This window comes from Stegostoma tigrinum, chromosome 1, assembly GCF_030684315.1.
Source record: "Stegostoma tigrinum isolate sSteTig4 chromosome 1, sSteTig4.hap1, whole genome shotgun sequence".
NCBI lineage: Eukaryota > Metazoa > Chordata > Chondrichthyes > Orectolobiformes > Stegostomatidae > Stegostoma > Stegostoma tigrinum.
In genome coordinates this window covers 56,819,037-56,832,081 of record NC_081354.1, presented here as the reverse complement: position 1 = coordinate 56,832,081, position 13,045 = coordinate 56,819,037, and the positions used below count along the sequence as shown (strand labels likewise).

The following is a 13,045-nucleotide window of genomic DNA, read 5'->3' as shown; positions in this document are numbered from 1 at the left end:
ATCTTATTTAGCAGCTTCTTCCTCAGCACCTTGTCGAAAGTCTTTTGGAAATTCAAATAGATCACATTTGTCAGGGATGACCTCCCCTTGAAAGCAATGCTGACTCAGCCTATCATGCATATTCAAGTATTCCACATTCTCATTCCTAATAATGGGACTCAAAATCTTACTAACATACAATGTCAGGCTAACTGGCCTATATTTTCCACTCTTCTGCTTTAACTCTTCTTAAATAGGTGTGTTACATTAGCCGTTGTCCAATCCTCTGTGACCTTCCCTAACTACAGAGATTCCTGAAAGTTCAACATCACTGCCTGCGCAAGCTCCTCAGCTACCTCTTTCAGAACTCCAAGGTGTAGTCCATCTGGTCTGAGTTATTTCTCTACCTTCAGACCTTTCAGCTATCCGAGCACATTCCCCTTAGTGATAACCATTGCATTCAACTCTGCCTTTTGACCATCTTAAAGTTCTGGAATGCAGCTGATGTCTTCCACTGTGAAGACTGATGCAATATACATATTCAGTTCCTCCACCATTTTTGTTTCCCATTACCACTTCCCCAATGTTATTTTCCACTAGTTCAACATCCACTCCTGCCTCTCTTTTTAACCTTTCATTGCAATCTTCTTTTATATTACTAGCTAGCTTACTCTCATGTTTCATTTCCTCCCCACTTATGGCCTTTTTAGTTGTCCTCTGCTAGTTTTTAAAAGGCTTCCCACTAATCTTCACCATATTGTATGCTTTTTCTCTTAGACTGTCCCAAATTTCCCTTGTCATCCACCGTTGCCTCATCCTCCCATTAGTATGTTTCTTCTTCCTTGGGATGAATTTCTGCTTGCCACCCAATTCATCCCAGAAACCCCTGCCACTGTTGCTCCACTATGTTCCCTGCTAGCCTCCCTTTCCAATCAAGTCTGGCTGTCTCTCTCATGTTTCTGTAGTTATAATTATTCAAAAGCAAACTTCCCTTCTCAAACTGCAGGATGACTTCTATCATGTTATGGTCACTGCCTTCAACTTAAGTTCCCTGCTAATTTTCAAAAGGTTACCTGAAACAGCAAAGGTAACAAGCTAATTGGAGGGGGGAGTATACAAGTGACAACAATTGGTTAATTCTTCCAAAAAGTTGGGGGCCTAATGTGCTCTACAAACTTGCGCACAACTGGCTTTCATATGTAGGAATTTTATAAGCAAAAGTTTAACTTGTGTAAGTCCATACAGGGTCATTCAATGACTATCTCAACACCTGTGAGTTTTGATGAAACAAGAGTCCTTTCTTATCCTGTGCACAGTGGCAAAGTCCATTAATTGGATATCCTTCCCCGTTGCTCCCTTTCCCAACGCCTTCAGGCGGCGCTCTCTGGCGCATGCTCCAACAGTTAGCGAGAGTCGTGGAAGCCGGCCGGCGGGCGAGAGCGCGCACCCACACCGAGCGCGCAGGCTCGTCGCACAATGGCGGAGCTGGGTAAGAAGTACTGCGTCTACTGCCTGGCTGATGTGACGAGCCTGCGGCTCCGCTGCACCGAGTGCCAGGACATCGAGCTCTGCCCCGAGTGCTTCTCGGCTGGCGCCGAGATCGGGCAGCATCGGCGCTGGCACGGCTACCAGCTGGTGGACGGCGGGCGGTTCACGCTATGGGGAGCCGAGGCGGAGGGGGGCTGGACGAGCCGGGAGGAGCAGCTGCTGCTCGATGCCATCGAGCAGTACGGCTTCGGCAACTGGGAGGACATGGCCGCGCATGTTGGCGCGCGTGCCCCGGCGGAAGTGATGGAACACTACGTCAGCATGTATATCCATGGCAACCTAGGTAGAGCGTGCATCCCGGATTCCATCCCGAACCGCGTGACTGACCACACATGCCCGGGCGGCGGCCCCTTGTCGCCCAGTTTAACGGCTCCTCTGCCGCCGCTCGATATCACGGTGGTCGAGCAGCAGCAGCTCGGTTACATGCCGCTGAGGGACGACTACGAGATCGAGTACCTACAGGACGCCGAGACCCTCATCAGCGGCCTGGCCGTCAACTACGACGACGAGGACGTGGATATCGAACTGAAGCGGGCCCACGTTGACATGTACGTGCGCAAGCTGCGGGAGCGACAGCGCCGAAAGAACATGGCCCGCGACTACAGCCTGGTGCCCGCCTTCCTGGGCAAGGAGCGAAAGGATCGGCCGCTCAAGCGCAAGGTGACCAAGGAGGAGAAGGAGCTGCGGGCCAAGCTGCGGCCCATCTGCCAGTTCCTGTCCGCCAAGGAGTTCGACGACTGCTTCGACAACCTGCACAAGGAGCGAGCGCTGCGGGCCAAGATCCGCGAGCTGCAGCGCTACCGGCGCAACGGCATCGCCAAGACCGAGGAGTCGGCCGAGTACGAGGCGGCCCGCCACAAGCGGGAGAAGCGCAAGGAGCTGCGCAACAGCGCTGCCGCCAAGCGCGGCAAGGACGAGGCCGGCAAAGAGGCTGCTGCCGCCGGCGCCACAGCGGAGTTCAACTCCATGGAGAACCTGGCCGGCTTCGACCTGCTGTCCGAGCGGGAGAAACTGCTGTGCAGCTCCCTCAACCTCAGCCCCACACGGTACCTGACCGTCAAGACCATCATCATCAAGGACTATCTGCAGAAGAGGCAGGGCATCCCTTCCAAGAGCCGCCTGCCCAGCTACCTCGACAAAGTCTTAAAGAAGAGGATATTGAATTTCTTAACGGAGAGTGGTTGGATTGCTCGGGACGCTTCTTGACACTGCTCGTTTATTTTCATCTGGAGGAAAATACTTTTTGTTTTCAATGCCACTATGTCCCAAGAAATGCAGCGTTTCTTTTTAATCAAAGAAAGTCCAGATGACTTTCAGTGTAGTGTGCAAAGGCAGTCAGCTGTGGACAGGAATACATGGTTTTCAAACCGTGGAATTTGACAAATTGTAACAAACTTTTTTCAAGATGAGCTAAAGTAAGCAAGCATGTTAATTGAGCCTTGTCAAAGACAGTTGTGCCATTGAACAAGAATGCCGTCAAAAGATCTATCTGAAAAAAAATGGTGGTTGCATCTGGCTGCTACCTTTTTTGGGGTCACGTCCTCTTGTTTTCCTGGCCCTAAATCAACCAACTGTCCCAACGTTCATCTACTGAACATGCTAATCTACAGACTGTTCAGGCCTCTTGGCAAGCCCTGATTCTGGCAGATAGCTAAAAGACTATTGGAGTAGGACGAGGGAATATAATATTGGATAACTGTACTTCTTGGATTCACTAAGGAACTTCAGCAAATCTTATGGCCTGCTTGTGATTCTGATTGAGGGTGGTTGCATTTTGTAAAACCTGCCCCATGTAAGTTAGTGGCAGGCCCCACTAACTCTTGAAAACAAAAGCAAATGATTGTCAAATGAACAGTCCAAAAAAGGTCTGAAAGATGTGCAAAACTTAGGCAGTTGTTGCATTTTGAGTCTCTGCACAACTGATTTGTGGGAATTCTCTTTTTTAGAAACATGGATGGCGATGTTGCATCAGAGGTTCTAATTTGTACAAATCACTTCACAGAAGTCCTTCTGATTTGTCTAAAATGTAGATTTTTGAATGATCCTGTATGACTCTAGCAAGAGTTCATTGAGAATCTGGGCCTCTTTCAACAGGGTGAAAAATAAGTAGTGGTCCATTGCACAATTAGTCGGTGACAGGACATTGGTTCATTGACATGTTCAAACATTACTCTTAAATGTTACTTAAACCTTTCATGCAAACCTTACAAATTGCCTTCCAAGAAATATTTGTATAGTCAGTTTTTAAGTTATTAAATCTAATATTAATAGCTTATTTTTGCCACTTACTGCTACCCTAAATTTTGAGCCTAATTTCAAAGCATTTTGACTGGCAAAACCTTTCATTCTTTTTCTCAATTATTTCATTCTTTGCTTTATCTTCACACATGGCTTACTATGAAGTGCAAGAAAATGTCCCATTCTTTGGTGTGTGCCACTTGCATTCTTAAGCTGAACACTATGATACGAGGCGATCGTTTTAAGTTTTCTTCTGCGTGAAATAGCTCCCTGTTGCTCTGCCTCAGCCTAAACTTATTAAAATCAAGGACCTCCCATGTTGGCAGCTGTAATCATATGTTACACAATGCTGTGTCACTGGGCATGAAGATGACAAAATAACAATGAAAAGAAAACCTGTTTTTAAAAATACGGGCTGATATGTTGAAGTTGGCCTGTCAATCTCAAATTATCCTTGAACCATATAACTGTCAGGAAACTACATGTTTATCTCCAGTGCAAAGATGTTTTTGCAAAATGTATTACTTTTTTATTTAAAAGAAAAAGCTACTGCAGGAGTTATTTAGTGAGAGCACATTTGGTTTGTGTAGCCTTGCTTTGGCAAGTGATGTGACATGAGATTGCATTTTTTTTTTAAAATGCAGTATGTGAAATCACAGTTTTAAGCGGGGGTGGTGGGAATCAAAAGGCAATGCAGTATTTCTGTCAACTGTTTTCTACTAGAAACCTAAAGTGAGCACCAAAATAATTTAAAAACTGATAACCCGTTAGTGATGATCATTGTCAAGGATTTTTAAAATGACACCTTTTTTTAATTTAAATTATGAAGTGTGTGCTACGTGGTGCTGGTGTCTCATTGTGGCGTTTGGATACAGCACCTACATGATACAGTACTACTTGCTGATCACCACAACATAGTTTTTCAGTTGCTTCTAGTCTAACCATTACTGTATTCCTTTCAAGACATAAAATGAAAAATCTTTGTAAAACAGGAATAATGCATCAAGCTACAACCTTGGCTTTTTTTTAAACAACAAAAAGTCTCCATATATCCTCCATTTATTTACTTGCTTTGGGTGTATCTGTGAGGTTCCATTGTACCTTTGCAAAGGGTCTGTTTTTGTGTCAACCAAGTAGGCAGAGAGAGTTGTACCATTTATTGATTAAATTAGCTAGATCAAACCTGTGACCTGTTAATTTGGGTAACTTTTTTATAAGTTATTTTATACAATTACAAAACTGGCTTGGAATGTTGCAGAGCTGTGACAAAAAAATGAATGTGAATAAATGTGTAGTGAAATGTTACAAAATTACTTGTTAATAGTACCAGTTTGTTGCAGTAGAGTTTTTGGGAAATTATGGTGCTCTAAGAAAACTTTTGAAGGGGCTCATGCTGAGAAAAGCAAAAATGTTCCTAGTTACAAATTCTTATTTTCCCCCTCCACCAAGAAATTCATTCCCTCCTTGCTGCTTTAATTTGAGTAACATAATAAATTTCCAGTCTTGCTAGACAGTGGTGGACTGCATTATTATTTTTTAATGGCCCAGAACATACTGACAAAAATAAATTCCTGACTTTTTCATATGTTGCTGGCTCACTGCAACCTCACAATCAGAAAGGGCATTGTGTATTTTATTGTAGGTCATCCCTGACTAAATATTGTACATAATGCTGCATAAGAATACCTTTTTTCTGAAGGTTAAAAGAATCCAAAAGCAGGGCTCAGCATATACACAGAATAAAATATGAACTATTTCCACAGATGGTGTACATTTTGTAATGTGAATAAAATACAACATCAGTAATTTAAATTAAATTTCCATATTTAATGAAATTATTGGATTTAACCACGTTTGTACAATCATATTGACTTAAAACCATCAAATGCATCATTTTTTTTGGAATCCTATGTACAGAGTTCATCCTGAGTCACTTAAGCTGTAGCATCACCATAAGAATTCTACTTGAGTTTGTGTGTTTTGGTCTTGGAATCCATGCTCCACAATAAGTTTTCCTTTCTGACCATTTAATTGGATATTCCACTTTTAAAGTGATCTGATGGTTTGTTCATTGTCCCACAGTGGCTATGTTAAAATGGAGTAGTATGAATATTTCCACACTTAAGGTTTTCTCTCATGAGCAGTCTGCATGTTGAACTCAGATTCATCTGACTTGATGTATTATATATACACTGCGTTTCTGCTACCATGTAACCATGTTGATTTGAGGTCTCGTTCCAATACATCCACGTAGCAATCAGGCTAGTAGCTAGTCTTTCCTCTCATCAAATATTTAGTCTTGGGCTTTATTGAAAGTAGATTATTTCCTATCTCATGCTACTTAATTAAGCAGTGAATTCTTGCTTTGTTTGACAATTCTTGCAAATGTTAGAAATGAACAACTGCTTCATATTCTGATCTTTTAGCCAAAGAACATGTTTTTGTTCATTGTTTGTCTTGAACACCATCACATCTTGACAACACTCCCTGCACCACCTGCTTGATGCCATACATTGAATTATAAGATGAGCATAACTGCAGACATTAATTTCAGCTGAAAATTGAAACATCCATTTTGCTGGCCTAAACACAGATTTTAATGCTGAAGGGATGGTGTCATCTTCCATGCTACAATCTGCAACATTCAAAGTGCCTGTTCTATCCACAGTAGTCCTTAAACTACATCTAGCATGCTTTAACTAAAACTGAGTTAGTAATTCACAGCAAAGAAGAATGAGATTCTGGGAGAAGGTAAGGCTAAGATGGGATAGAAATCTGTTGAGGTGGCTGGAATTGTGTTAAAAGGCTAGTGCCTACTTGGGAATGGATGGACTGTTTAGCTGACAATTCATTTGAGTCCCAGCAGTGTGCTATTTTACTAATCCTTTTGATTTTATTTTACAATTTATGTTGCTTTTTGTTGAAACACAATGGGATGTTTACGATATTGTTATTGGACCAAGCTGCTGCCGTAGTCTCGCAAGTGAAGTCCATTCTGTGTAGAACTAAGTGAGTCGAGCCCAAATGTCACTGCTTGAATTCCTGCTCCCTGATTTTCACCCTGAGTGGTAGATTGTTGTGCTACATTGGACTTGCGTTCACAAAGGAAGGAAAATTGACGTGTCCTTTTTGCTTGGTACATGAACTCTAAGTGTGTGGATATTAGCTACAATTGTGACAGTTTTGATCTAATTTTTCTGCTATCAAGCAACCTATTGATACCATGTGGTTACTGAAAATGTGGCCTTTTGAGTGAATTATCACAAGACCCCTGGAACTCCATAGCGCAGCATCAAGACCATCGGAAGCAAGAGAAGCACTAACAATAGAAATATCTCCTCTCACTTGATGGACTAGTGGATACTATTTTGTCATTGTTGTCAGTGTGCAGATTAGTGGTAGAAAGATTCTTCTACAAGTTTCTTTATGGAATGCCATGTTAAGGACTTGTGTTTCATGGGTTGTGATTGGCTTTTTGGGATAAAAACATCTTGCTCTGTTTAAATCAAGGTTGGCATTATTCATTCAATTCCCAGCTTTTTTAGGCACCACATTCTGGTATAGAGTTGGCAATAATTTATTAACCTCTTCCAGAGATTGAAAGGACGAATGGTGAAAATGCAATAGAAACATGTACCTAGAATTAAGGCACTTTGTGTGACAATAGAGGTTTACAGCATATTTCACCATATTGTACCACATCTAAGAATTTATAGGCACTTGGTGGAAACTGTTCCTTTTACCATGTTGTAATTTTTAACTTTGGCTGTTTATAAAGTTTGCCAGCAATATATGGATTTAAGAATTTGAGGTAGGGGGATACAGGTTGGTGTAACTATTAATGACTAGTTAGCTGTCAGCATTTAGCTTTTTTTTTGGTAGAGTAAATTTGGAATGGAAGACTATGCTTTATGCAATCATTGGAATTCTGAATTTGTTAAAACTTTGATATTCCCAGTTTAAGTTACTGGAATATATTGTTTTTATTTTTACACTTTGTATGTTGGATGTGAATTTTCTAATGTGAATTAATTTATTAACTGGTGAAATATGCTTGAAAATGAGCTTTTAGTTTATGTGGAAGACAGGGCTTTTCTTTCTTTGAGCTCTTTGTCTTAAACTAAATGTTAGTTTGTTTGAACTGTATGAAATAATTACCATTTTGATAGATATCAACGCGTTCTTTCCTGATAGGAAAACCTAAATATGATTCTGGGCCTATTTAAAATTGTAGCATACGTCAGAAAAGGAGGATTAAAGAAAGGTGTATTCATGCATGGGGGTGATTTTAAAATATTCATCAAACTAATTATATTGGTTCTAATTTCCTTGACTGGTGAAGCTGAAGCCATTAAGTTGGACTTTTCATTGTTACTAGTGTTCTGTGCTGCTTGCTTTTACTTTATTTTTGCTGATTCCCTGGTGTGGGTGATGAGTAATAAAACATCTCTAATGTAGAGACACAGATTTATATTATGTGATATGCATGTATATAGGATTTTATGGAAGGGCAGTGACTCATGTTTGGGTAGGTTGTCTGTAAATATGCGCATGGAATGGTTGTGTACTTGTTTGCTGCATCTGCTCTTTGCAACTTCACAGGTCTGTTGCCTCCAATTGTTCATTGTACTTGTGGTAAGAGATACCTTGCCAATTTATATTCAGGATTTATCTGCAATCAATCCGACATACCAATGTGTACACGCTGACACATCATAAATGATGTCATCAGGTTGGGAAAAGGAATGATCTCATCTCATTAAAACTTTCTTGTGCTATCCTTTTGCAGAAGAGGCAAGTCGGAACAGTTAGTCAAATGACAGCACCTGCAACTTTCTGACCATTTTTCTATTTCCTATACTTTTGTCCAATATTTGATACCTAAGCTAATTATTTGTTGTATTGAAGTTAATTTGAGAATTCATGACAGTTGGAGAGGAAATTGCTTTCCTGGAGCAATCAGTATCCTGTGTGCAGTTCAATGGTAGTAAATATAGTTTCTTTGCCACTCTGGGTGTTATGAAATTTTACTAACGAACAATTTAAAAAAAAAATTCATGAAATTTCCTCTTTTAAAGAGGAAAATTATCTTTCATATCTCTGCCATAATGTTTCACCTAACCAATTTTTGCAGCAGTAAAGTAGCAATTAATAAGACTTTAAAATGCACACTTCTTGATTATTCCTAGTATCTTTTTGCTGTTTAGCAACATTTACGTAAGTTAATCTAAATGGATTGTTGTGACCCTTTGCAGAATAGTGATCATAAAATTTTATTTTTTTTTGTTGTTCCGGAAGATAAAGTCAACTGTCTGAAGGAAATTTCGAGGAAGTAAAGGTATATTTTTATTCCTGAAGTCCTTTTTTAAATTTCTATGGAAAGCATCTTTCACTTTACATTATTCTGTTTGTCATTTATGCTTGGAAAAAGTAGATTATTTTTGTACATTTTTATTTCTAGACATTTGATGTAATGTAGAGATGTGCACAGAATTGCAGGACACTTTCATGTTCACTTTTTTTGGTACATTGAGTTTTTGTTTTAAATTTTGTGCAGAAGTGCTACTGAGAATAGTTGATATAAAATCAAGACCCACTTCCAGCCCTGCTCTGAACGTGTATTCATGTATTTTGAATTGAATGTAGTGCATTCAAGAGAGCATTTTGAAAACAGGAATTGTGCTGAGCAACACACTAAAATTTATTACTGGGTGCTCAATGCTTACATCAGTGCATTTTTTTTAACTGTTGCTTCTTGTGAGAACCATTGCAGTTTACTTTGTCTATGGCTATATTAAAATTGCATGTTACAATGAATGTGGTCACAAGTTGCTTTCATCTGAGTTTTTCCAAAAAAGCATTGTCCTAATAGGACCTTACCAGTGACCTCTGGGTCTGACTATCACACATAACCCTTAACATTTTGTTACGATTTGACTCCATAGAACATTCCTAGCTACCTTTTTTACTATCTTCCACACCCCTGCCCCCATTCTTAATTTGTGGGTGATCCCACAAGGCTTGCATTTATTGTCCATCTCTAGTTTTCCTTTGGGTAGTTTGTGGTAGCGACTGCTATGAACCACTGAAATCTTAAAAAGTGATGGTGCTCCTATAATGTATAGGTTTTTAATGTTACCAGACTAAGGCTGTGTACCTTTTTTAATATTCACATTTTGTTGAGGTTCTAGGAAATGTGGTATAGTAATAATGTAACTGGACTAGTGATACATCATCTCATGTTCTGGTGGAATGGGTTCAAATTCAAAACTAGTCTAGTAGCTGATTGTTGTAAAAAAACTGTCTGGTTCATTAGTGTGATTCCAAACCACAGCAATGTCATTGACCATTTTCTGCGCTCTCAAATGGCCAGAGCCACTCAGTTCAAGGGCAGTTATAGATGGGCAGCAAATGGTAGTCCATGTACCATGAATGATTCTTTTGACATGGGTAGCTTCTAATTAGTGACCTCACACCTTTTCACATACATAATTAGCAAGTACATGCACAGGTTCTCAACTGTTTTATTCAGCAACTATATTCAAAACTTAAAGCTAGCAGATAACTTCTGTAGTTTATTTTTATCAATTCATCGGCTGAATGCGTTGCTGGAAATGCTGGCATTTATTGCCTATCTGTAATTGTTCAGTCAAAGTCAACTACATCGCTGTAGGTCTGGAGTCACATGTAGGCCAGACCTTCCATAAAGAACATTAGTGAACCAGGTGGAGTTTTCTGACCATCGGCAATGGATTCATGGTCATCATTAAACTTCTGATTTCAGATTTTTATTGAATTCAAATTCTACCATCTGCTGTGGCAGGATTCAAACTTTGATCCCAGAACATTACCTGGACCTCTGGATTAACAGTTCAGCGATAATACTACTAGGCTGTTGCCTTCCCTAATGTTCTGTTGTGATTTGCACATTCCTTTTTCAATGGGTTTGATTTTCTACCCCACCTGACTAATCTTTGTATAATTCCCATTTGAAAAATAACTGGACTATTTATCTGTGATAAAGTGGGATGGTGCTCTTAATTAAAAATCGCAAGTACCAAGTCCAACCAGAAATAATTTACTGAGTATTCTAATTTGATGTGTTAGTTGAAATCTTCTAAAGGCCGATTTGAAGTAATGTTGCCTTAACAACCCTTTTATTGAATTTTCCTCTTTTTTTGCACTTTTTTGTAGTTCATTGTTCCTCTATCCTGAGCTGCAAGTTAGTGTTAGCTATTCACCCTGTCAAGCCTGTTCCACCAATCAATGAGATGTGGCTGATCTGTGGCCTATCTCCATATACCTGCCTTAGGCCTATAATCTCAGATAATTGTTATTCAACAAATACGTATATGTCATTTTTTTTAAAAAAAGAACAACAACTGATCTAGCATCAACTGCCATTTGTGGAAGAGTTGCAATTCCTAACACCACTCCTGAACAGTCTGGTTCTAATTGGTCATAGAGACATATGGCATGCAAACAAACCCGTTGGTCTAACTTGTCCATGCTCACCAGATATCTTAAGGCTCAGCGTTTGGCCCATGTCCCTCTGAACCTTTTCTTTTCATTATACCCATCCGGATGCCTTTTAAGTGTTGTAATTGTACCAGCCTCTACCACTTCTGGCAGCTCATTCCACACACTCACCATCCTCTACTTGGAACAGTTGCCCCTTAGGTCCCTTGTCAATCTTTTCCCCTCTCTCCATAAACCAATGCTGTCTAGTTTTGGACTCCCTTACCCTGGGGAAAAGACCTTGACTATTCACTCTATGCATGCTCCTCATGAGTTTATAAAATTGTAAATGGTCCTGTCTGTAATGCTCCAGGGAAAATAGCCCCAACCTATTCAGCCTCTCCCTATAGCTGAAACTTTCCAACACTGGCAACATCCTCAAATCTTTTCTGAACCATTTTTCAATTTCCATAACAGCTTTCATGAAGCAGGGAAACCAGAATGTTATGCAGTATTCCAGTAGTGGCCTAACCAACGTCCTGTACAGCTGCAACTTGACCCCTCAGCTCCTATATTCATTACACTAGCCAGTAAAGGCAAGCATATCAAATGCAGTCTTCTCAACTGTGTCTACCCGTGACTCCACTTTCGAGGAACTATGAACCTGAATTGCAAGGTCTCTGCTGGCAACACTCACCTACCACTCCCTTACCAGAAATTATACACGTAATGGTAAAGTCTTGCTTTGATTTGCCCTAGCAAAATGCAACGCATTACATTTATATAAATTAAACTGTGTGCTACTGCTCGGCTCATCTGCTTGAGCTCCTGTTGTATGTTAAGTTGCCCTCTTGGCTGTTCATCCCACTGCCAATTTTGCTGTCATCTGCAAACTTACTAGCCATATCACCAAAATTCATACCCAAATCACTTGTATAAATGACAAAATGCAGCAGACCCAGCACCAATCCTTGCTGTTCACCACTGCTCACAGGCCTCCAGTCTGAAAAGCAACCCTCCACCACCCCCTCTCCCTTTTGAGCTTGTTGTAATATCCAAAAGGCTAGTTCTCGCTGTGTTCATTTTAATTTAACTTTGCTAACCAGTATACTACGTGAAACCTTGTCAAACACCTTACTTTTGGGCGGCATGGTGGTTCAGTGGTTAACACTGCAGCCTCAGCACCAGGGACCCGGGTTTCATTCCAGCCGTGGGTAACTGTCTGTGTGGAGTTTGCACATTCTCCCCGTGTCTGTGTGGGTTTCCTCAGGGTGCTCAGGTTTCCTCCCACAATCCAAAGATGTACAGGCTAGGTGGATTGGCTATGCTAAATTGCCCATAGTGTTCAGGGGTGTGTGGGTTGTAGGGGGATGGGTGTGGGCGGGATGCCCCAAGGCGCGGTGTCAACTTTAGGGCCAAATGGCCTGTTTCCACACTGTAGGGAATCTAATCTAATCTTTGCCCATACAGACTGTCCACTGCTCTGCCTTCATCAACCCTCTTCATTACCAATTCAAAGAACTCCAGTGATTTTCCACACACAAAGCTATGTTGACTATCCCTAATCAGTCCTTGCGTTTCCAAATACATGTGAATCCTGACACTCCGAATCCCCCTCCAACAATTTGACCACCACCAACATCAGGCTCACTGGTCTCCAGTTCCCTGGCTTTTCATTATCATATTTCTTCAATAATGGCATCATGTTAGTCAACCTCTGGTCTTCTGGCACATCACCTATAGCTATCAATGATACGAACACCTCTGCAGGAGGCCCAGCAATCACTTCCCTAGTGATTTTTATCCACCTTCACGTGTCTTA

General features: G+C 40.8%; 1 protein-coding gene across 1 annotated transcript; it reads left to right on the top strand.

The window, feature by feature from the left end:
- Nucleotides 1-1,400: 1,400 nt before the first annotated feature.
- tada2b (transcriptional adaptor 2B) lies at nucleotides 1,401-9,812 on the top strand. Its single transcript, XM_048537910.2, has one exon. It carries the CDS (start codon nucleotides 1,456-1,458, stop codon nucleotides 2,731-2,733), a length of 1,278 nt encoding a protein of 425 aa, XP_048393867.1. The 5' UTR covers nucleotides 1,401-1,455; the 3' UTR covers nucleotides 2,734-9,812.
- The last annotated feature ends 3,233 nt before the right edge of the window (nucleotides 9,813-13,045 follow it).

What these genes read in the sequence shown, in the direction of transcription:
- tada2b (XM_048537910.2), top strand. Translation starts at nt 1,456, where the DNA reads ATGGCGGAGCTGGGTAAGAAGTACTGCGTCTACTGCCTGGCTGATGTG.